This window comes from Callorhinchus milii, unplaced genomic scaffold (genome assembly GCF_018977255.1).
Source record: "Callorhinchus milii isolate IMCB2004 unplaced genomic scaffold, IMCB_Cmil_1.0 Scaffold25, whole genome shotgun sequence".
Taxonomy (NCBI): Eukaryota; Metazoa; Chordata; class Chondrichthyes; order Chimaeriformes; family Callorhinchidae; genus Callorhinchus; species Callorhinchus milii.
In genome coordinates this window covers 6,895,109-6,919,490 of record NW_024704766.1, presented here as the reverse complement: position 1 = coordinate 6,919,490, position 24,382 = coordinate 6,895,109, and the positions used below count along the sequence as shown (strand labels likewise).

The following is a 24,382-nucleotide window of genomic DNA, read 5'->3' as shown; positions in this document are numbered from 1 at the left end:
CCCCTTCTCCCCCCACTCCGAGCCTTGCCAAGTGCTCAGCTCTGATGGAGCAGCTTCCAACTGCCCAAGTCAATCTCCCCAGAGATGGGTGAGGCCCACATCATGTGACCCAAGACTCATTCCTGATTCAGGAAATGTGAGGAGAGCCGAGACTTCAGGAGAAATGTCTGGCCTTTAGACTATTGACCCACTCCTTCCCCAATTACTGTACACATTTCTCCTTCACTAGTCTGTACTTGTTCTCACGTTGCTATGGCACCAGTTTCCCCCTCTGATATTACGGGTAAATTCCCCCTTTCCACCCACTTCTTGTGGGAAACCATGGCTTTTGTTGCCACGTCTGGAATGGAACAGGTGCTGGGGTGGGGGGTGGGAGAGAGAGAGAGGGGGGAGAGAGAGGAAAGGAAACTGATCACAGGATTCTTCACTCTGATAAACCTGGTGAAGGGTTAGAAACGAACTTGGATTCCTACAGCATATCAATGCCTCAGAGAGCTTCAGAGTAATGGCTGTTGAGCGTAGGGACTATTTTTGTAGGCAAGCATTGGCAAGGGACGCCACATAACAGCTTCCCCTCCCCCAAACCCACTTGGAAATTATAAAAAGAATTGTTGGGGGCTTGGGGGAGGAGGGGGGGGGGAGAGGAGAGGAAATAAAAGCAAGTTAAAATTGAATACAGAGGCTAATAATGTGATGGTTGACTGATTGGCAGGAAATCCTGTTGCAGAATGGAGACAGCGCTGACCTGCGAATACGTTAGAGAGAGATATATATGTAAAAAAAGGAGGAATTAAAATTGAATCGAGACGATACAAGGCCAGCTCCTGTCATGCGATGCTGTGTTGCTGCCACATACTGTACTCACCAGTGGCTAATCCCACAAAGGCCACCCTGGGGTGGGGAGAGAGGGGGGAGACAGTGCCATGCAGTACGCACTCACTGCCACTAGGGGTCTCCACAGAAACGGGTGACTTCTTTTCAAAGGCGGCGTCTGCCACCGAGCGGCAGAAACTGCAAACAGCAACAGATGTGGAATTTTTTTCACCCCCACTCCCCCCCCACACCCCAAAAAACGTATGTTAACACTACAGCAAATGGGTAAATGAACTTCTGTGACCACTATTTTTTTTATAATATTTAAAACTACAAGGAACAATGTTAGGCTGTGAGCAACGACATCATTCACATCATGGAGAGGAGTCATTTCTTTCTATTTCTATCAATGGGGGAGGGGGGAGGTTTAAATATCGCATCGCTTGCTGCTTTTGTTACAAGAACGAGTGTGCGTTGGTTTGATATGCTAACGGCTGACGCCAGCCCAGCCCCACCACCCGATATTGAGGTGAAACAACAAAGTACACGTTTAGCCATTTCAGATGCAGCCTTTGAGTCAGACAGACGCCATTATGAAACTCACACAATTCCTTCTAAACAGGTAGGTGGTGTGTCACCCACCCTGCCCTTCGAGATCACAATCAATCAAGGTATGAGGTTCTAGCGGGAGTGTTGCAGGATTCTATACGTAGTGCTGATTAGATCCTGTAATGACACAGAGCTATGGACACAGTAGGGATTGGGGTCTGTTCACGCCAGGGTGACCTTCTTCTCCTCAGGTGTCTCCTCTAGCAGCTGAATGAGCAGTTCGTAGAGGGGTTTGGCTACCTTGGCGTAGCCGATCTGGGTAAGGTGCAGGTAGTCGAACATGTCGTGGTGGGAGATGGTGCCGTCCGAATGGACAAAGTCCCCGTCGACGTTCAGGAACTGCATGTTGGGGAACTTCAGCAGCGACTTCTTGAGGAGCTGGTTCACGGCTCTGTTCTTTTCCCGTAGACAATTGGGCCTCTCTCCGCGGGGCAGCAGACCCTACACACGAGAGGAGCCACAAATAAAGCATAGGCAGCGTTCAGCGTGGGTTAGCTCTTCTTTCCCCTTACACTGCACCCCACCCCACTCACACACATATCCCTCCTCCCCACACACCACACACATACCCCTCCCACACACCTCTCCCCTAACCCCCACCCCCACATGTTCCCTTCATATACTTTTATTTTTCAATTATTTGTCTAATTTCCTTTTAAAAGCAATGGTAGATTCTCCATCAGTCAGACTTTTTGGTCAGGTGTTGTGTCCAGATTTTAATAATAATCCTTGCATTTGATACAGCGCCTTTTCACGTCATTGAGACGTCTCAAAGCGCTTCACAGAATATACTGTAAAATGGATTGACGCACAGCAGTGTCCCACAAACAGTCGTGGATTGAGTGACCAAATTATGATTTTTTAAGGATTTATTAACTGGAAAAGTGATCCGCCAATCGACTAACAACTGGGTTCCTACTTACTGCTGGGTAAACAGAGGTGTGTGGAGTAAGGAATGAGGAAGGAAACTTGCCTAAGGTTTCACCTTGCCCAGGGATCGAACCCGGGTCCTCTCTCTTGCGAGGCTAGCATGCTAGCCATTACACCACGGGTCTCTTATTGGACCTCTCTCACACCAGCCCTGGACTGTACGACTTGGATAAACATTAGGCTCGATGCCATCACTGAGCTGTGCTATGGTGACACTTTCTTGGACTTTTAAGAATTGGGTCACTCAACCTACGACTGTTTGGGGGACACTGCTGTGTGCGATTGGCTGCTGCATTTTGTCCACAAAATACAGTCAATTCAAGGTATATTCTGTGAAGCACTATGATACGTCTCAACGATGTGATAAGGTGCGATATCAAATGCAAGGATTATTATTATCATTCCCCTGACTCCTCTTCAGCATCAGGTGTTTGGTTGCTGAGCTCAGACTGGGGCCTTGCGATGTGAAGGGTCCGTGGTTCTGAATGGGGGCCTTAGTGCTTTATGACGCAGTAAGTGTGATGAGCTTTGGGACGTCCTCCCGACGTGAAAGGCACTTTATAAATGTAATTTGTTGTTGTTGTTGATGGGTTTTCAAATCACTTAATTCCCTGACACCTCCCTACCTCTCCGACCTGCTTAACCCCCCCCCACTTCAACACCTCTGCTTGGTTGGCTCTGGCCTCCAGTTTGTCCCTTGTTCCCTCCACTTCACCATCGGTGGCTGCGCCTTCAGCCACTACACCCTGAAACTTTTTGATCGTGCTTACGGTCACTTCGCCCCCCTTCCTCTCACATTGCCTCGGGGTCAGACACCACCACTGCTCTGGGACGTTACCCGGTGGGAAAGGTACTGTGTAAACGTAAGTTGTTGTTGATGATGGCTTAAGAACCTGTACTATCGCTCTATACAGCCCGCATGGGTACGATCCACAGCAATATGCTGATGAGGGTTGTGCCAGTACAGTTCTGAGGTTAGCTGGTAAGAATGTGCGTGACGGTGGTCCTAGAGGACCTGTAAGAACAGCTTCTCTGCTGGCAGTGTTTAACTCCGCTATCTCCCCTGTGCCCCAGTATTCTCCTTGTGAGAAAAACAAAGTGAGCACAGACTCCAAACAATACCAATCCTATCTCCCTGGGTCATAAAACCTTTGAATTTTATAGGAGAGAATGTGGCTATTGGGTTTTAAAATAATAATTAACCTTGCTTTTGATACAGCTCCTCTTTGTAAACCATCACTTCTTTGAGATGTCTCAAAGTGCTTCACAGAATATACTGTAAATTGAACTGACTTATTTTGTGGCCAAAACGCGGCAGCCAATTACGCACAGCAGCGTCCCACAAACAGTTGTGGATTGAAGTGACCAATTTATTATTGCTTTTTTTTGAAGGAATTATTACCACCGGAAAAGCGATCCACCAATCGACTAACAACTGGGTTCAACAACAATAATAATCCTTGCATTTGTTCTAGCGCCTTATCACATTGTTGAAATGTCACAAAGCACTTTACAGAATATATTGTAGAGTGAATTGACTGTGTATTTAGTGGGCGAAATATTTGTGTAACTTCCTTTTAAAAGCAATGATGGATTCTCCTTTCAATCAATGTTTGTGGTCAGGTGTTCCATGTCCAAACATATGTGGGTGTGTATAAAATATTCAAACCTCTCCCTTTTCTTTTGATAATGATCTTAAAATTTATGTCGTACAGTTACCGACTCATTAGCTCACTGCTAGCACCTGGGACGAAACTCTTCACTACAAAGGTACCTGAGGATTCACTCATCGACTCTTACCAAAACCACCACTTTGGCTTGAGGTTGTTGTCTATTAATTAGCTGTACAATGGCCTCGATCCCACCAACCACTTCCTCCGCTGTGTGTTCGTGATTGTTCGTTCCCACCCACACGACAATGACCTGAAAACATTTCACACTTTTTACAAAATCCGAAAAAGTTTCAGCATCATCTTTTACTTATGATAATTTTTACTTATGATAATTTACAACCTCAGTAAACAAAAAACCCTCCAATTTGTTAATTATTGCTCACAAAGAAATATAGGAACTTTATGAAACAAACTCAATGGTTGATTCTGACTCAATAAACCTTACTATTGTAGGGTTAGGGTTACCCCCTCCTTCCTCTCTGACCTGCTAACCCCCTATCAACCTGTCCGCTCCCTCTGCTCAGCAGGCTCCGGCCTGCTTCAGATCTCCCGCCCGGCCCAGCACCACCATCGGCGGCCGGGATTCCAGCTTCTCTCTCCACCCTTTGGAACTCCATCCCACAATCCCTTTGGCTCGCTCCCTTGCCTCCTTCAAGGCAGGACTCAAGACCCTCCTTTTCAATCGTACCTTCAGCCGTCCTCCTACTTTCTCTACCTTCCCTCATCCCAAACCTGCCTCCCCCACGCTCAAGTCCTGATCCCCGACTGGTCAGAGCCTTGGGATGTCCTCCCGTATTGTACCTTAGGTTTGATGTTTTCCAGTTCCCCATTCTCAAGTCTCCATAGGACGTGCCGTGTGGTGTCTCCTCCGATCCCAAAGTTGAGTGCGTGAAGTGGGGAGAACAGTTTTCTCCAAACCTACACAACATATAGAAATCTCTGACACTCCAGCCAACATCAGTCTTAGTTTAACAACCTGCACTGATAAGAAATCAAAGCTTCACTCCAATCCAAGTCTAGGCTGCTTCATATTTGGGACAAAATGTTACCATATTATAATAATAATCCTTCTATTTGATATAGCCTTAAAACATTGTTGAGCCGTTCAAAGCGCTTCACTGAATATACTGTAGAGGGGACTGTGTGGGCGAAATGCGGCAGGGTATTGCGCACAGCAGTGTCCTACAAACAGTCGTGGATCCTAATTATTGCTAGATAAACAGGCGTGTGGAGTAAGGAAACTTGCCTAAGGTTTCGCCCTGCCCGGGAATCAAACCCGGGTCCTCTCACTTGCTCGGCGATCACTCTAACCACTGAGCTCCAGGATTCCACTTTTCCATATTCTAGAACAATCTGTTGAATCTGAAAATAGCTTTTGCCAAAAACTCAGTTACTGAGCCATTTTTTGCACTTTGATGCGTGCTTTTTTTTAACCTTAATAAATCAAGATGAATAACTTGAGTCTAATATGATCTCATTTGATCTCTGTAATAAAAATGAATAATAATCCTCACATTTGACAACAACAACTTGCATTTATATGCAAGAGTAGGACGTCACAAAGAGCTTGATGAGATTTACGGCACCTCGAACAGTACAAGGCTCCCCTCCACCACCACCAACCCCGTGCACGTACTCAAAGATTTGGAGATTTTAACAGAGAATGAAAACTCCTTGCTTTCTTACCTCGTACTGTTGCATAAGCTGAACCATGGAGTCCCCAACAAAAAGGATATCAGGCTCCTTGTCTTTACATTCCAACACAAATTGGCTGTGCTGTGAGAGGAAAACGTTTATTAACTGCGATTCAATCTGACAATATTCTTTCTCTCTCTCTCTCTCTCTCTCTCATAGAAACACTGGAATTGCTAGACGAAAAAAGACCAAGGTCCATTCAGTTCGCCTTCTGCCAACAGTGGCATGCGTATGTTGTGTCCAGAACTACTCATATACTGTATCCAGAAATATTACCTCCAAAAATAAATCTATCTAATTTGCAATGAAAAGAATCAATATTTTCTGCTTCCGCCGTCCGTCTCTCAGTGGAGCCTGTACCTCCCTTTACTGGGCTATTTAGGAGAATATTCAGAAGGGTTTAAATTCCAGTCTGGGCTAAGTTAGTTGATCTCAGCCAGGGCAAAATACTAGGGCTACAGCTGGACTCGGCTCACCTTGGGCTGGGGAGATGGGCAACGGTTATTCTATAAAATAATAATAATCCTTGCACTTGATATAGCACCTTCTCACGCTGTTGAGATGTCTGAAAGTGCTTCGCAGGATATACTGTATTTTGCGGGTGAAACGCAGCAGCCAGTTGGGCACAGCAGTGCCCATAAACAGCCATGGAGTGAGTGACCATCTTGGGGGATTGTTGGCCAGGACACCGGGAGAGAGAAACTCCCTTCTCTTTTCGAACAGCGTCGTGGGATCTTTAACATCCAGCTGAACAGGCAGACGGGGAGCTCGGTTTAACGGATATCAAGAGGACGGCATCTCCGACAATGCGATCTCCCCCCAGTGCTGCATTGGAGTGGCAGCTTAGACAATGCAATTCCAAGTCCCGACTTGAGCCCACAACAACTTACATTTATACAGTACCCCTCACCAGGATAGCGTCCCAGAGCACTTGACTCAGTAATGTCTCAAAGATAACTCTTGCTATCACAGAGGAGGATTTGTGCAAGGATGTTCTAAGAAGTCATAACCAGCGTTCTTACCAGTGATAACCAGCGATTGTCTCCGTGCACGTCCTCTGCGCAGAGTGGGATCGCTGCCTGATTCATGTCCTCTTGGCTCATTGTTGCCACCAGAGATGGGTCCAAAGGATGAGAAGCGTGAGAGTGAAAGCGGGCCTCTGTGCCTCTGAAATATGACCAGCTCTCAACCTGGAAGCTAGTCAGGGGTTTGCTACTAAAAAGAAGCTGTGAAAGAGGGAAACACGTTTCTGATTAAGATTAAGATCACTGATGCATTGCAAAGCCCTGTATTTATAATAGTAATCACTGCATTTGATACAGCGCATTACCACTTTATTGAGACGTCCCACAGCGCTTCACAGAGTGTAAAATAGTGTAAAATGGAGTGAAATGCGCCAGACAATTGCGCACAGCAGTGTCCCACAAACAGTCCTGGATTGAGTGACCACATTTTTATTTTTTCTGGAGGGATTCTTTCTTTCCCTAGGAAATGTCTCAAAGCGCTTGACAAGTAACTGATCCAAAGAAAATGTCCGTCTCGCTCCCTCTCCCTCGCCTCCTTCAAGGCCTGCCTCAAACCAATCTTGATTCTAAGCAAGCGAGGCGGGAGAAATGTGGGATGGAGTTCCAGAGGGTGGGGGCAGACAGGCTGTAGGCCCGATCGACGATGGTGGGGCGGGCCGAGCAGGAGAACATGGAACAAGGCGGAGCCCGCTGATCAGGGGAAAGAGCACAGGTTGATAAGGGGTTAGCAGGTTGCAGAGGTAGTAATAATAATAAATAATAATAATCCTTGCATTTTGATATACCACTTTTCAAGTTTTCTCGACATCTCAAAGCGCTTCACAGAATAGACTGTAAAGTGAATTGACCGTATATTTGTGGGCGAAAGTAGGGAGGGCCTTGAATGTGAGGACGAGGATTTTGTACTTGATCCGCTGAGGGATGGGAAGCCAGTGGAGCCGGGCGAGGATGGGGGTGATGGGGTAACGGGGCCTGGTGAGAGCGAGGACATGAGCTGCAGAGTTCTGGATGCTCTGCAGCTTGTGGAATGAAGAGGTGGGAAGGCCGACAAACAGGGAGTGGACGCAGTACATAGTGATGAAACATGTGCAGGCAAAACAGGCACCATGAAAATTTACAGAAAAAGAAGACAATGGCATGATCTACAGCATCTACAGCGTGTTTTGTCACTGAAATCCAGGCAGTTTCCGCCATCCTGAGCTATTGTACGCTGCACTGCAAAGAAAAGCCTGTACAACAGCAAAGTACTGAGACCAGCATTCACAAGCAATAACATCTGCTGCACTGCAGTGCTCAGCAACAGCATTGTGAAGGCATCCCACGTGCACAGGCAAAAGAGGCACCAAGCAGCAACAGGAGCTGGGCTTTACACAGCCTTAGGGACTATTCCTCCTGCCCTGATGTCTAGTAAATGTCCGCCTCACGCCCTCCCTCTCCTCCTTCCAGGCCTGTCTCATGACCTTCCTCTGACAGTGCCCCCCCACCCACCCACGTGGGACGTGATGCCACATGATGTTCACTGAGCGGAAGAAATGGCTGTGCGTTAGGGTTGTGGCAATCGCCAACTGACAAACACAACAACCTCTGAAACCCTCCCAAATACTAACAGCTTGATGTGCGCTTGCAGGTCTTGTAATAAAAGGTGGCAACTGTGGCCCCAATTGGCTGGCCATCCTCCAGCTCAAATTGGTCGTTCACCTCATAGCTGTTCTTGGGACAAATGGTTGTTGGCTTTGCTATCAAAAAACAGTCACTGCACTTGACAGTAATTAATAATAATAATCCTTGCATTTGATATAGGGCCTTAACACAGCATTGAGATGTTTCAAACACTTCAAGGGATATAATAATAATAATCCTTGCATTTGACATAGCGCTTTTCATATAAGTATATTTATAAATATTTGATATAACGCAAAGTGCAGTGACTGAGCATCTTGTGGGCGAAACGTGGCAGCCAACTGCGCACAACAGTGTCGCACAAACAGTTGTGGATCGAGTGGCCACATTTTTTTAAACTTGTGAAGTGCTTTGAGATGCTAGGATGTGTGATAAGGCACAATAAAAATCCTTTTGTCTTCTCTAATTATAATGGCTTTGCTCGTGCCCTTTCACAGTGTCACACGCACATGAGAATACAATTCCCAGTTTACAACATTTGTTTCCTAATTAACCCGATCAGCATATCAGATAACATAGAGCGAGATGATTTAAGGCACGGGTAATGATTCTAGGTCTTGAACCCTTGAACTGATCCAGGCAAAATACTGGAGGAAAAGACAGGATGAAATCTCTCTCTACACCGAAATCTATGAATCTATGAATATGGACAACTCACCGTGACAGCCCAAACATGCTGAATAACCTACATTTTACAGAGATTTTCACACCAGACGAATGCCTCTAGGAGCTTCACAAAATAAGAATAATTATGAATACGGAGATTTTGTCACACAACAGCCAATTACAATGTGGGTAGCGCTCTCTCTCCTCCCTCTGAGTCAGAAGGTTGTGAGTTCAAGCCCTCGCATCAGGACTTGGAATCATATCGTCTAAGCTGACGTTCCAATACAGTGCTGGGGGTGGGGTTGCTATATTATCAGAGGCCTCATCTTTCGGATTAGACATTAAACCAAGGTCCCGTCTGCCTGTTCAGGTGAATGTTAATGATCCCAAGGCACTATTCGAAAAGAGAAAGGAGTCACAGTCAATAATCCCCAAATAAAATTGCTCACTCACTCCATGGCTGTTTGTGGGACACTGCTGTGTGCAACTGGCTGCTGCATTTCACCCATAATATGCAGTCAATACCCTTTACAGGATATCCTGTGAAGTGCTTTGAAACATCTCAACGACATGATAAGATGCTATATGAAATGTAAGGATTCTTATTATTATTATCAGCAATGTGCCACAAATAATAAGATGGTTCTGTGGAGGTGAAACTGTTTGAGGAAGAAATATCTGTCTGAATAATTAGGGAAAAACTCCCCACTTTTCTTTGAAATAACAGCATGGGATCTCTTTACACTACAAGGCAGATGTGATCCAGGTTGTCTGGAATAAAATAACACTATTAAATATCGTAGCTTATTAAACTGAAACATGTCCAAGGGCTTAAGACTTACTTTGAAATGTTATATATTATACATAATAGAGAGATGGAACTATATTTACACAAGATGATGGGCTATAAATGCTCGTTTACAATAATAATAATAATAATAATCCTTGCATTTGGTATAGCGCTTTTCACGTCGGGAGGACGTCCCAAAGCGCTTCACAGAACACACTGTAAAGTGAATTGACTGTACATTTGTGGGCGAACGCGGCAGCCAATTGCGCACAGCAATGTCCCACAAACAGTCGCAGATTGAAAATGACCAATTTTATTATTGTTTTGTTTTTTTGGAGGGAATATTATTAGGCTCTGTGTGGAGTAAGGAAACTTGCCCAAGGTTTCGCCCTCTGCCTGGTATTGAACCCAGGTCTCTCACTTTCAAAGCGAGTGCTCTAACCACTGAGCTACAGGACTCCATAATGTTATAATATAATAATGATCCTTGCATTTGATATAGCACTTTTCATATCTTCTAGACGTCTCAAAGCACTTCAAAGAATATACTGTAAAGTGAATTGACTGTATAGTTGTGGGCAAAACATTGCAGCCAATTTCGCACAGCAGCGTCCCACATACAGTCGTGGATTGAAGTGACAAATTTATTATTTTTTTGAGGGATTATTATCAGGTGTGTGGAGTAAGGAAACTTGCCCAAGGTTTCGACCTGCCGGAATTTGATCCCAGGGCTCTCGCTTATGAGGCGAGCGCTCTAACCACCAAGCTACAGGTGGACTCATCTAAATTTTCAACATTTTTATTAAATTGAAAATTCTAGCTCTACTTCACCCCCCCCCACCCGATGGTTTATTTGTGATCTCAACTTCCTACGTACACAGGAACAGGAGGAGGCCATTCAGCCCCTCAAGCCTGTTCCGCCATTCTATTCTATTCAGCTGATCTGTACCTCAACTCCATATACCCATCTTTGCATCATATCCAGTGATACCCTGACCTGACAAAAATCTATCCACCTCAGACTTGAAAATCGGAATGGATCCAGCATCCACAGCCTTTTGGGATAAGCTGAAATAGTTTCCCTTCATCATTTTAAACTCCTTAAGCAAATCACCCTTTCACCTGAAGGTGGGTGCACAGGAAGCGATAGGTTTATTTTACTAATATCCTGGTGCTATCCATACACACATCCGACACACAGCTCAATCTACATTAAGGCACATTTTTGTTTCTTTCAGAGAAGAAGCTGCCTGACCTTCATAGTTTGTTGACCTACTAAATACAAAGAATGATGTCAAGAAGGAGGGAAGCTAAGAAGCCGCCTTTCACACGGAGTTATTAGAACATAAGTTACTTTGCCAGAAACAACTGATGGATTCCAGTCTCACTCTTTGGCTCCCATCTCTCCGTCCGATTATTCAAGCCTTTGGCTACCTCCCTGCTCCATTTATCTGGAGGATTATTGACTGAGACACCGGAACAGACTAATGTCTCTTTCCCAGTAATGTCACTGAATGTTTTAATGTTCAACTGAACAAGCAAGACCTTGGTTTAATGTCTCATGTGGGATGCTGTATCTTATTGGTTAGAGCACTCGCCTCACAAGTGAGAGCACCCGGGTTCAATTCCTGGGTAAGTTTACTTATACCACAGGCCTCGGTTTACCTAGCAGTAAGTAGGAACCTGGTTGTCAGTCAATTGGCAGATCACTTTTCCAGGGATAATAAGCCCTTCAAAAAAAATCATAATTTGGTCATTCATCCCTCCCTACCAACCTGCCCGCTCCCTCCATTCATCAGGCTCTGGCCTGCTCCATGTCTCCCGCCCGACCATCGATGGCCGGGCTTTCAGCCTCTCTGCCCCCACATTCTGGAACTCCATCCCACGGCCCCTTCGCCTCGCTTCCTCCCTCGCCTCCTTTAAGGCCGGTCTCAAGACTCTTCTCTTCGACCGTGCCTTTGGTCCCCCTCCCACCTCTCTGCCTTCCCTCAACAACAACAAGAAGATTGCATTTATAGAGCGCCTTTCACGTCGGGAGGACGTCCCAAGGCACTGGACAGTTCGGTCGGGTCCCGAGCAGTGGGAAATGGTCAGGATGAGGGAAGGGAGGGAGTGAGGAGGGGAGGGAAGGGAGGGAGCGAGGAGGGGGTAGAGAGGCGAGTGGGGACCTGAAGGCTCGGTCAAAGAGAAAGGTTTTGAGACCGGCCTTGAAGGAGGAAAGGGAGGAAGCGGCGAAGGCACTGGGGGATGGAGTTCCAGAGCCTCGGGGCTGAGAGGCTGAAGGCCCGGACACCGATGGTAGGGCAGTTGGGGCGGGGGATGTGGAGCAGACCGGAGCCAGAGGAACGGAGGGTACGGGCAGGTAGGTAGGGGGATAGTAGGTCGGAGAGGTAGGAGGGAGCGAGGCCGTGAATGGCCTTGTAGGTGAGGATGAGGATCTTGAAATCAATCCTCTGGGGGATGGGGAGCCAGTGGAGGTGAGCGAGGGTGGGAGTGATGTGGTCCCGAAGCCTGGTGCGGGACAGCACACGAGCTGCAGAGTTCTGAATGACCTTCAGCTTGTGGAGGGAGGTGCCGGTAAGGCCGGCGAGGAGAGAGTTCCCATAGTCTAGCCCCCATGCTCGGGCCCCGACACCTGACTGTTCAGCGCTTTGGGACGTCCTCCTGACATGAAAGGCGCTCTATAAATGAAAAGGAGAGAGTTCAATCCACGACTGTTTGTGGGATCTTCTTGTGCACAATTGGCTGCCGCGTTTCACCCACAAAGTATACAGTCAATTCACTTTACAGTATATTCTGCGAAGAGCTTTGAGACATCTCGAAGACGTGATAAGGCGCGATATAAAGTGCAAGGATTGCTAGTATTATTGCTACCTGAAAGACGGCACCTCTGACAATGCAGCACATCGCCCAGCACTGCACTTGGATGTTAGCTTGGGCTATAAACTCTAGCACAGGGACTGAACCAACAACAGGGAATTGGATGAGAGCAGATGGCTCCTGTGACAAAGCTACTACCAATATAGGCCTCCAGTGCAGGAATTTCTTTAATTCTACACTTTTTAAATCAACTTCAACTGTTTTTCAGTTGATTTTGCTGAAACAAAAAATCTACTTAATAATAATAATCCTTGCATTTGATATAGCGCTTTTCACGTCTTCTCGACGTCTCAAAGCGCTTCACATAATAGACTGTAAAGTGAATTGACCGTATATATTTTGTGGGCGAAACATTAAATACTTAGTTAATATGAAACATTAAATACTTAAACATCAAATATGGTTCACAATCTCAATCTCATTGCTTTCTTCCCCCTCCGACGCATCGCCCGTCTCCGCCAATACCTCTCCCCAAAATCCGCTGAAACCCTGGTCCATGCCTTTGCCACCTCTCGGCTGGACTACTCTAAAGCCCTCCTCGCCGGCCTCCCCTCCACTACCATCCATAAAATCCAAATCATTCAAAACTCTGCCGCCCGCATTCTCACCCGCACCAAACTCCGCTCCCCGCTCCCCCCAGTCCTGGCCAGACTGCACCGGCTCCTGTCCCAGAGAGGATCGATGTCAAGATCCTCACCTTTGTATTCAAGTCCCTGCACTCCTCTGCACCCCCCGACCTCTTTGACCTCTCTCCTCAAAACAGTACCCGTTGCCTTTGTTCCTCCGGGTCTGGCCTCCTCCTCGTCCCCGAAGTCCTCCGCTCCACCCTCGGCGGCCGTGCCTCAGCCGCTACTCCCCGAGGCTCTGGAACTCCCTTCCTCACTCCCTACGTCTCGTTCCCTCCCTTCCCATTTTCAGGTCTCTGCTGAAGACCTTTCTTTTCGACCGCGCCTTTGGTCACCTTCTCCCCCCTCCCCCGGGCTCGGTCCCGGGATCCATTTGCTGTAAAGTGCTCTGAGACGCCGTCTGGCGTGGAGGGTGCTATATAAATCCAAGTTGTTGCTGTTGTTGTTAAAGACACTGACCTGTGGTGCAACTGTGAGGAGATTGAAGTAAAAGACAGTTGAACTAGAAGAATGACCAGAATTGATAATTAGCAGCATTAATACTAACCCAGTTTCCTCTCCTCACAACTCCTAACCAAACACACAAACTACCACCCAGTCTGTCCATTTTGTCCAAAAAATTAATACAATAGAATAGAATCTTGTTTTTGGAATTGGAAAATTCTCGAATTGAGTCTTAATTCGCAAATCGGTTTTCTGCAGTTCTTAAAAAGATTCCAAATTAAGATTGAATTGAAGAATTTTCCACAATTATGTTCCATTTTAAATTTGAAGACAAAACCAGCCCTAGAGACGAAGACTGGGTGTAATTTCAGGATTCTGTTCCTTTTATGATATTATTTGAACAGAAAAAAAATCATATGAGCATTAAAAAATAGAAAAGCTATTTTCATTTCATAGAATCTTACAGCGCAGAAGGAGGCCATTCGGCCCACCGTGCCTATGTCGGCTCTTTGAAAGAGCTACTAAACTACTCTTTCCCTATAGCCCTGCAATTTTTTAAAATCTATCCATTTCCCTTTTGGAATATGTTACAAGTTTAATGTTGAATACCAGGCTTAATGGGGCAGATCTTTGCTCTGACTGAAGTGGAGCCACTGAACATCGCAGAATCAAAGAATACAGCACAGAAGGAGGCCATTCGGCCCATTGTGTCTGTGCCGCTCTTTGAAAAGAGATTCCAATTCAACGCCACTCACCCCCCCACCGCTCTCTCCCCATAGCCCTGATCAACCCCACTCCCCCGCTCTCTCCCCATAGCCCTGATCAACCCCACTCCCCCGCGCTCTCCCCATAGCCCTGATCAACCCCACTCCCCCACTCCCCCGCTCTCCCCATAGCCCTGATCAACCCCACTCCCCCGCTCTCTCCCCATAGCCCCGATCAACCCCACTCCCCCGCTCTCTCCCCATAGCCCTGATCAACCCCACTCCCCCGCTCTCTCCCCATAGCCCCGATCAACCCCACTCCCCCGCTCTCTCCCCATAGCCCTGCAAACTTGTCCTCATGACTGGCAGCTCAAGTGCATACATTACACATAAATTGTTTTTACAAATAATCATTGCAGCACAAACACCATTACAAATGGGAACATAGAGCTGTGATGGATGTACATACTATGCTGATGTACCTCTCCCAATAACAATATTGGGGCAGTATAGATATCTACCCCCAAAACCACAGGGGCTTTCCTTCAGTTAATACAGTATACCTTTCCTGGGAACCATCCCTGGTGGGCATCACCCATTTGCAATCTTGTTTGCAAACTGCAATACCTTTTTAAATATATAGAAATGCACAAAATACTTTGCAGCATATCCTCTGAAGCGCTTCGAGACGTCTGAACAACATGAAAAAGATGCTATACAGCAAACGCGAGACTATCATTATTAGTACTGACTCTCATTGATATCAAACGCTTTGCCCGCGGAGCAAAACCACCACAATAAAAGCACACAGTGGTAGACCGGGATCCGGAGAGGAACATGGCACGTCAGCGAGTGGCTTTCCGGGGAGAAAAAAGGCATAAACACAACACACACAATGACACTAATCACTGCAAAAATGTGCATATCCTGTATGTGGAGGCCATCAGCAACACCGCGGGCACTCGCTCTCTCTCTCTCTCACAGTGTGAGAGCTGTGCTGCAGGGCTGCCATTTGCAGGGGGTGTGGGTGTGGGGGTACATACACACGGGGGTCCCAGGGCCTCTGGGCTGCAGTGGCGGATTCCGAGCCTGGTATCCGCACCGCTCCTGTGCTCTTCCCGGGGCTTTTCCTGCTGCCTCTGCTACAATGTATCGCTGACTTCCGCCCGCGTCTGTCAATCAAAGCTCCTCCCCCCCCGCCAGCGCCAGAAATCCCGCCCCCAGCCCGCGTTTGAACCAATCCGCGGCGCGCTCTGGGCCAAACTCGCTGCCCATTGGCCCCGCGCGCCGTCAATCATCATTCGCGGACCTGCCAACTCCCGCACGGGATCTCCTGCGCGCGCGCGCAGCAAAGGGAGGAACATTGCAATGGAGAATGCCCTGTGTTGGCGCACTCCCCGCGGCTGCACTGCTGGAGGTCACGTTACGTATTATCAAATTGAGCTTTGCATAAAGTGCATTGCTGCTCTTTACACGGTCTCCGCTGCAGCCTCCCCCCCCCCCCCCCCCCCCCCCCACCGGCCCAGTGGTACACTCCACTTTGCAACGCGCATGAACGCCAATGCGGATCAGCGGAGGCATCAGCAGCAGCGACACCCGGCGGCGCTCCCTGGGATTGCAGCGTCGCTGCAGGTGACACCTCATTGTAGCACATGTGGCACATGTGGTTATTTTGAAGAGGTTTTTCCTCCTGTAACCGCCTCACTCCCTCCCTCTCCTCCTTCCAGGCCTGTCTCATGACCTTCCTCTGACAGTGCCCCCCCACCCACCCACCCACCCACCCGGGAGAACATGGCGGCAGAGCCGAGATGCCACACATCAACAATAATGAATTGCATTTGTAAAGCGTCTTTCGCGTTGGGAGGACGTCCCAAGGCACTGAACCATCAGATGCAACCATCTCCTCTACAACAAAAAAAGTTGTAAAAGAAATCACACAATACAGCCTTCAGGCTCAAAATTTTGGGTGGTGGTGCTGTGTGCAATTGGCTGCCGAGTTTTGTCCACAAAATACAGTCACTCCACTTTACAGTATACCCTGTGAAGTGCTTTGAGACGTCTTGACGACGTGATAAGGCACTATAACAAATAAAAGGATTATTCTTATAAACTCTCAATACCAAGCCTTATTAATGAACATTTTGATTAATAATACAATATAGTATTTTTGACGTCAGAAGGTAATCTCAAAACGCTTTCCATACTTGGCTGGGCCGAGGGTGGGGGGAGAGGGAAGATGAAAGGTAGAGGGAGAGAACAAGTTAATCAGAGGTTGGTGTTCCACAGAGCAGAGGCAGAATAACTGAACGTTTGTTCACTGACAGTGGGACAGATTGGATGGGGGACGTGATGCCACATGATGTTCACTGAGCGGAAGAAATGGCTGTGGGTTAGGGATGTGGCAATCGCCAACTGACAAACACAACAACCTCTGAAACCTTCCCAAATACTAACAGCTTGATGTGCGCTTGCAGGTCTTGTAATAAAAGGTGGCAACTGTGGCCCCAATTGGCTGGCCATCCTCCAGCTCAAATTGGTGCTCACCTCATTGGAACAAATGGCCGTTGGGTTTGCTTACAAAAAAAACAATCACTGGACTTGACAATAATTAATAATAACCCTTGCATTTGATAAGACATGATAAGGCGCTATATCAAATGCAAAGATTTTTAGGCACGACCACCGATGGTGGAGGGACGAGGGACAAACAAGAGGCCGGAGCCAACCGAGCGGAGGCAGTGGGTGGTGGAGTGGGGGGTAAACAGGTTGGAGAGGAAGGGAGGTGCGAGGGCATGAAGGGATTTGAAAACGAGTGAGACAATTGATATACAATAGTTGCCTTAGATCTCAAATATGCAATGAACAATAAAATCTTGAAAGTATTGAATAGGCAGGACTGGTTCTTTAGACATTCTCTGTATCAGCAGTGATGTTCCTCGACAATATTTTTCCTCTGAAAATCATGGACCAATAATAATACTTTATAATAATAATAACTCAGTTTAAGCAAAACGCTCAACCAATTGAGCTTCTGTTAATATTGAATCCAATTTCATACCCACGGGGCACAGCAGAATCACACTCTCTCAGGCTTGGGTTACGTTTGTGCACAGGAGTTTCTCCTGGTGGCTTGGCCAACAATCCTGTTCACTTTCTCCCTGGAGGGTCATATCTTGCTAAACTACAACAACTTATATTTATAAAGCACCCATAAACATAATCCTTGCATTTGGTATAGCACCTCATTACGTCTTCTCGACGTCTCAAAGTTTTTCACAGAATATACTGCAAATTGAATTGACTGTATATTTGTGGGCGAAACGCGGCAGCCAATTACACATAGCAGCGTCCCACAAACAGTCGTGGATTGAAGTGACCAATTTTATTATTGTTTTTTTTCCTTGAGGGATTATTATCAGGCGTGTGGAGTAAGGAAACTTGCCCAAGGTGGGAATCGAACCTAGGCTTTGCTTGTGAGGCTACCTCATGCGGGGTGGCATCCCGGAACACTGCACTGTGGCGGAGCCTGACAACGAGCCAAGGGGAGAAGGAACGGAGAAGTGATCCTAAGCACGATCAAAAAGGAGGGTCTCTGAAGGTGGGGAGAGGGGAGAAGGAGAAAGGATCAAAGGAGAGTGTCCCAGAGTTTTAGGACATAGTGGCTGATGGCACATCCACCGATGGTGGAGCGGAGGGCACGAGGGACAATTAATAAGGAGGCCGGAGCCAGCTGAGCGGAGGCAGTGGGAGGTAGAGTGGGGAATAAGCAGGTTAGGGAGGGAGGTACGAGGGAATGAAGTGAACCAATTTCAAGTTGGCAAAAAGCCAAGGTCTGGGTATCCCAGAGTGTGTGCATTGGGGGTACTTTTATAATATACAGTCAATATACTTGATGGAAGTTATCTGTGAAAAATATTTAAAACATCATAGGCGCTATCAAATGTTGGCATTATTATTAATAACTCTATGTATCAGTATAACCACACACACGCACACAGTGACAACAAAAGGTGTTATTGTAGCATATCATGACTATAGGATCCGGGCAGGAATCGTGAGTGTTATTTCTGTGCTATATTTAATGATGAATTGTTTTTACACACATGCTCGTCTGTTAGAATTGAGTCATGGAGCCAGGAATCAATCCCAACTTCATGACTTGCAGAAACAAGTCAAATCTGAGATCGAGATAGCCGAATCCATTCCAACTGCTAACGGGTAAAGGCTGACATTTTACTATAGAGACTGGTACTAGCGGCAGTGCGCATTCCATTCCAACAATCTATCTCTGCAATTTCCATGATGGGATACATGGAATTTTCAGTTTGGTTTGGAGACTCTTAAGCATGGTGATGGGTTTCGCATGTGTCAGACACCCGGCTGACAAAAAAACAAAAAACGCCTGAACTAGCTTTCTGAAGAAGCTATCTATTTACTTCCCATTCCCTTGGTCTTCATACCTCTCTATATATTTTTGCTTTTCAAATGTTTGTTTTTAGTTCACTGCTTCAACCACTATGTTTGGTAGGGTGTTTCATGTCTTGACAATCCTCTATGTAAAAACATTTGATCTCTCTAATTCTTTGAAGATTGCAAGTAAGGTCTTTGGTCTCATCCTCCCAGAATACCCAATTTATTGCTATTACAACATCGAGTTGTAAAATAAGACCAGTGTTCTGGCCTCAACCTTTCTGGCAACGCTTTCCAGCTGTTGATTATTCTCTGTGTGAAACATTTCCTGGTGTGACTTGAACCTGCACTTGATAATAAAAAGTAATTGATACGGCCCCTTGTCACATCGTTCACATCTCAAAGCGCTTCACAAAATATATTGTAAAGTGGATTGATTGTGGGTGAAACGCGGCAGTCAATTGCACACAGCAGTGTCCAACAGTCACGGATTGAGTGATCACATTTTTTTTATGGGAGAGACAATTTCTACCCAGAAAAGCGATCCGCCGATCGACTATCAACCAGGTTCCTATTTATTACTGCTAGGTAAACAGAATAGGTGGAGTAAGGAAACTTGCCTAAAGACATTCTTCTACTGTTCTTGCCTTATCTGAAAATACCAGTAGAGTACTGTCTTTACTTTCTTAACCTTATTAAATATTTTATACTATCTCCATAAGGTCCTTCTAAGATGCTGATTTTTGAGGCTAGGAGACCCTAACTTACCTTGTTGTTCTTCATAGTTCATCCCTCAAACAACAATTTGCATTTATACAGTGCTCCGCACGCAGAGTAGCGTCCCAGAGCTCTTGACAGTGGCAGAGCACCACACTGAGCTGCTGGGAGGGAGAGGTGACCGTAAGAACAGTCAAAAACAGTCAAAGAGGAAGGTCTTCGGGTGCAACCTGAAGATGGGAAAGGAAGGGGGCAAGGTGGAGGGATTGAGGGAGAGTGTTGTAGAGTTTTTGGAAGCAGTGGTGGAAGCACGGGTGGTGGAACGGAGGACACGAGGGACAAGCAGGAGGTTGTCGCCAGACAAGCAGAGGGAGTGGGTAGTGGGTTGGGGACTAAACAGGTCGTAGAGGTAGGAGGTGCCAGGGCATGAAGGGATCTTAAGACAAGTGTGAGGATCTTGAAATCGATCCGTTCGGTGAAACACTGGGGATCAGTATCGTGGCTCTCCTCTGCACTGTCTATCTCTACAAACATAGACTCTTTCAATGTAGGAAATAAAGTAGAACAACAAAATTACATTTGTATAGCGCCTTTCACATAGGTAGGACGTCCCAAGCCGCTGGACAGTCAGTGTTTCGACCCGAGGTGGGGGTTGGGATAGGGGAGGGGGGTAGGAGGGGAATCAAAGGCACGGTCGAAGAGGAGAGTCTTGAGATGGGTCTTGAAGGAGGGAAGGGAGGGGGCAAGGTGGAGAGACTGCGGGATGGAGTTCCAGAGGGTGAGGCAGAGTGGCTGAAGGCCGGCCCGCCTGCCAATCGCGGGGCAGGCGAGGCGGGGGATGTGAAGCAGGCCGGAAGCCCACTCCTTAGCCTCCATCAAGTCCCGCCTTGAGACCCTCTTCTTTGACCATGACATCGGCCACCCCCTTCCCTTCCCCCCGACCCCTGCCAGGGTCTGAAATGCTGTACACTGTCCAGTGCCTTGGGACGTCCTCCCGACGTGAAAGGCGCTATACAAATGTAATCTTGTGGTTGTTGTTGTTGAGTGGAGGGAGCTGGCAGATTGGTAGGGGGTTAGGAGGTCGCTGAGCTAGGAAGTTTGTGCAGTTAAACCTGGATGTCATGAATGAGTGTATGAGGTTTTCTACATAAGCACTACAACATTAGCAACTTTAATGTTCTGTAGCTAGTTTGGTGAATCCATGGCAGGAGCAGGCCTTGTAGCTTTGCGTTTTGCCAGTGGATGGAGGTAGAGTCTCAAGCTTTCAATGGGCAGAAAAAGCAATTCATTGTTCTGTATGAGGTGACGCACTGCACAACTTTGTGCAATTAGATTATGTGAACATTGCTGTGCTGAAACTAGGCATTAATCATACTTATATAGAATGTTTTTGATCTCACAAGTTTTGCTTACATCATTTCTGACTCATCCATCACTATTGAGACACGAGAGGAGAAAAACACTATTGCAAGGCTTCTCAAAAAATGTTTTAAAAGAATGAAAACTCATGTTGAAAATCTAGGGTTATAAACAGTTTTTTTTTACAAAAGTAAAAAGTTTCAGGCAATAATAGACAATTGAACCATTTAGTTAGTTATCCATTTCATTGCCCGAAAGATTCTTTCAACACATCTCATTATTTAATAGTCAGGTATCCTTTTAATTTTCACAAATGGGAATAATTTCTACCACAGCATCTTAAGAAATGAATGTGCCTCATGATAGTGTTGTGATCATAATCCTTGCATTTGATGTAATGCCTTGTGGAGTCCTGTAGAGTAGTGGCTCGTTCGTTCGCCTCGCAAGCAAGAGGACCCGGGTTCATTTCCTGGGCAGGGCGAAACCTTAAGCAAGATTCCTTACTCCACACACCTCTGTTTATCGCGCAGTAAGGAGGAACCCAGTTGTGAGTTGATTGGCTGATTTTTTTTCGGGCGAGGGTTATAATCCCCCCCAAAAAAATTGGTCACGTCAGATCGAATCTGCTTCACAATCCTTTCAGGCAGTACATCTCTCTGGGTAAAAAAAAATCTCCTAGTCTCGCCTCTGGTTCTTTTGCTAATTATCTTAAATCAGTGTCCTCTTGATATAAATTGACTGTATATTTTGTGGGTGAAACACATCAAAATAAGTGATGTTTTCGACTGAAAAGCAATTTGAAGATTGTGCTGCTGTTGGAGATTGGCATTAATCCCCAGGTGCCTAAAAATGCAGCATCTGTTTATCTGGGAACTGGGTTTAAACTTCACAATAAACAACCAGTTCATATGAAATCAGTTCCAATAATCTGAGAGTACGAAGGAGTAAGGAGGTAGGTGGGTGTTTTCCTTGCTCGTTGCCCAGATACAGGTTAATACTCATTTGAAATGCTAGCCTCCTCCACCTTCCTGAGCTGACACACAACTACAGCTGCTATGGATGTTATTGGGTCTGAAATGATTAAATGATGCATTTTGAGGAAGAGCTTCTTTTCCATTAGACAGACACTTTTTTCCGGTAAGGTTAAAAATGAAACTTTTGGTTATTAAAGAATTGTTCTACGCTCCACCCTTCTTCTCACCTGCTCTCTGTCAACCCTTTTCTGAGCCATCGTTCTCCTCCCTCCCCTCCCCCTTTCCCTGCTCTTTTAGGAGAAATTTGAAAACGAGGGTCTGAGAAAATAGCAGCTGCCTTTACTCAATGGCTCCCCATGACTCAGTTTGATAACGCATAAAGCGGAGTGCTGCAGGAATGAGCTTGGCTCACGTATCAACAATTATTAAAAAAATTAAAACAACGGATTGCTTTCCGGGGTGTAATAATCCCTTCGCAACAACACAAATAAAAATTTGATTACTCACTCCACGGCTGTTTGTGGGATACAGCTGTGCGCAATAGTCTGCTGCGTTTAACCTACAAAGTACGGTGACTATACTTCACAGTAAATTCTGTGAAGCGCTTTGAGACGTCTTGAAGACATGATAAGGCGCTATATCAAATGCAAGGTTTATTACTATTGTCTGTGAACCGTTTTGAGAAATTTCAACAATATAGGTGTTTTATGAAATGTAATGATTATTATATAATTTTCTATTTTCCCAAATCATTAGCCAGTGGGCGTTGTTTAGACATTTACGGCAGCCATCCTACAGAAGAACAAGTTCAACTCTGTGAACAGTACACAACAACAACAACAACTTGGATTTACATACACCCAACGGTGGAACAGAAAAAAGTGATTGGTGGGTAGGAGTGATTATAAGAAAATAATCCTGTGGGTTAGGATCGTATCAGAACCCCTCTGTGAATATTTGTTTTTCTCATTTCTCCCACCCACTTATGAACTTTATATGACTCATTGCTAGACAGACTGTTCTTACCTTCAATTGTTCCGTGGATCATTCCCCACCCAGACACTGCCAGCCCCTGAAACATGTTTGACGATCTCTTTCCAATCAGCCTGATGGAGAGAGGGATGTTTCAACTTCACTGTGCAGTATTCATTCTTCGAAACATGAAAGTTAAATGGTAAATAGGTAGAAAATTACACTGTTGTACAACCATGCCAAGCATGTGGAGTCCTGTAGTTCAGTGGTTAGAGCACTTGCCTTGCAAGTGAAAGACCTGGGTTTGATTCCCGGCAGGGCGAACACTGGGCAAGTTTTCTTACTCAACATGGTTGATAATAATCCCTTAAGAAAAAAAAATTGATAACTTCAATCCACGACTGTTTGTGGGACGCTGTTGTGCACAATTGGCTGCTGCGTTTCGCCCACAAATTTACAGTCAATTCACTTTACAGTGTATCCTGTGAAGTGCTTGGAGACGTCTCAAAGATCTGAAAAGCGCTATATCAAATGCAAGGATTATTATTATAATCCATGTATACCTGGTATCATTAAATATGAATGACTCCAGCTCACCCAACGGCAAAGTGAATAGATATTGACAGCACAAGGGCAGAAAACCAAAAGTTTGAACCCTGCTATGTGCTGATATTAGCCACGACAGCCTCTGGGGTGCTGCACCGCTGTGTGCAATTGACTGCCGCGTTTCACCCACAAAATACATATTCAATCACTTTACAACATATTCTTTGAAGCGCTTTGAGATGTCTCTGCTCCACCATTGGAAGTCATGCATTCAGCCACTACGCCCCAAAACTCTGAAACTCTTCTCCTTCAATCCCTCCGCCTTGCCCTCTCTCGGTCACCTCACCCCCATGTCCCGGCTCGGAGTCAGGCTCTGCCGCTGTTCAGTGCTCTGAGATGCTACCCTGCATGGAGGGCGCTATATAAATGCAAGTTGTTGTTTCAATTATGCGATAAGGCGTCATATCAAATGCAATATCATGATTACAATTAAGTCCTTGCAATCGATACAATGCTATATCAAATGCAAGGATTATTATTACAATTATCAATCCTTACAATTGATACAGCACTTTATAACATTGAAACATGTAAACAATTGCTCACGTGTAGCAACTGTGCTTTTGTAGGCAAATGTGGCAGTCAATTTTTGTAAACAGCCGTGTTCAATTTATCTGGAGAGACGGTTGGCCATGGGAAATGCCAGTCTCATTTTGAATTGTTTCACCGGATGTTTAATGTTCACCTAAGCACGCAGATATGATCTTGGTTTAATGTCTCATCTGAAACATTAATTCTTCCAATAATGTGATTCACGACTGCACTGGAGTGTCAGCTTATGAACTCATGATCTGAGGTGTTGCTTGAACCTACAGCTTTACCTGAGCGTTAGTGCCCCAGATTAGGGAGGAGAAGAACGCAGCCAGGAT

General features: G+C 46.0%; 1 protein-coding gene across 2 annotated transcripts; it reads right to left on the bottom strand.

The window, feature by feature from the left end:
- Positions 1-624: 624 nt before the first annotated feature.
- pafah1b2 (platelet-activating factor acetylhydrolase 1b, catalytic subunit 2) lies at positions 625-24,382 on the bottom strand. Of its 2 annotated transcripts, XM_007907312.2 has the most exons (7): positions 24,335-24,382; positions 22,962-23,041; positions 6,743-6,946; positions 5,712-5,801; positions 4,827-4,943; positions 4,153-4,275; positions 625-1,863 (listed from the first exon to the last, which is right to left on the bottom strand). In XM_007907312.2, exons 3-7 carry the CDS (start codon positions 6,821-6,823, stop codon positions 1,585-1,587), a joined length of 690 nt encoding a protein of 229 aa, XP_007905503.1. In that variant the 5' UTR covers positions 6,824-6,946; positions 22,962-23,041; positions 24,335-24,382; the 3' UTR covers positions 625-1,584. The 2 variants fall into 2 exon arrangements, with proteins under 2 accessions (XP_007905503.1, XP_007905505.1); XM_007907314.2 differs by lacking the exons at positions 22,962-23,041; positions 24,335-24,382 and adding an exon at positions 15,519-15,640.

Excerpts from the sequence above, each read along its gene's own strand:
- pafah1b2 (XM_007907312.2), bottom strand. The coding sequence starts at position 6,823 with ATGAGCCAAGAGGACATGAATCAGGCAGCGATCCCACTCTGCGCAGAG. Across the intron at positions 5,802-6,742 it reads ACAATCGCTGGTTATCACTG|CACAGCCAATTTGTGTTGGA; the intron begins GTAAGAACGCTG and ends TTCCTCTCACAG. Across the intron at positions 4,276-4,826 it reads TGGAAAACATCAAACCTAAG|GTCATTGTCGTGTGGGTGGG; the intron begins GTACAATACGGG and ends AAATGTTTTCAG.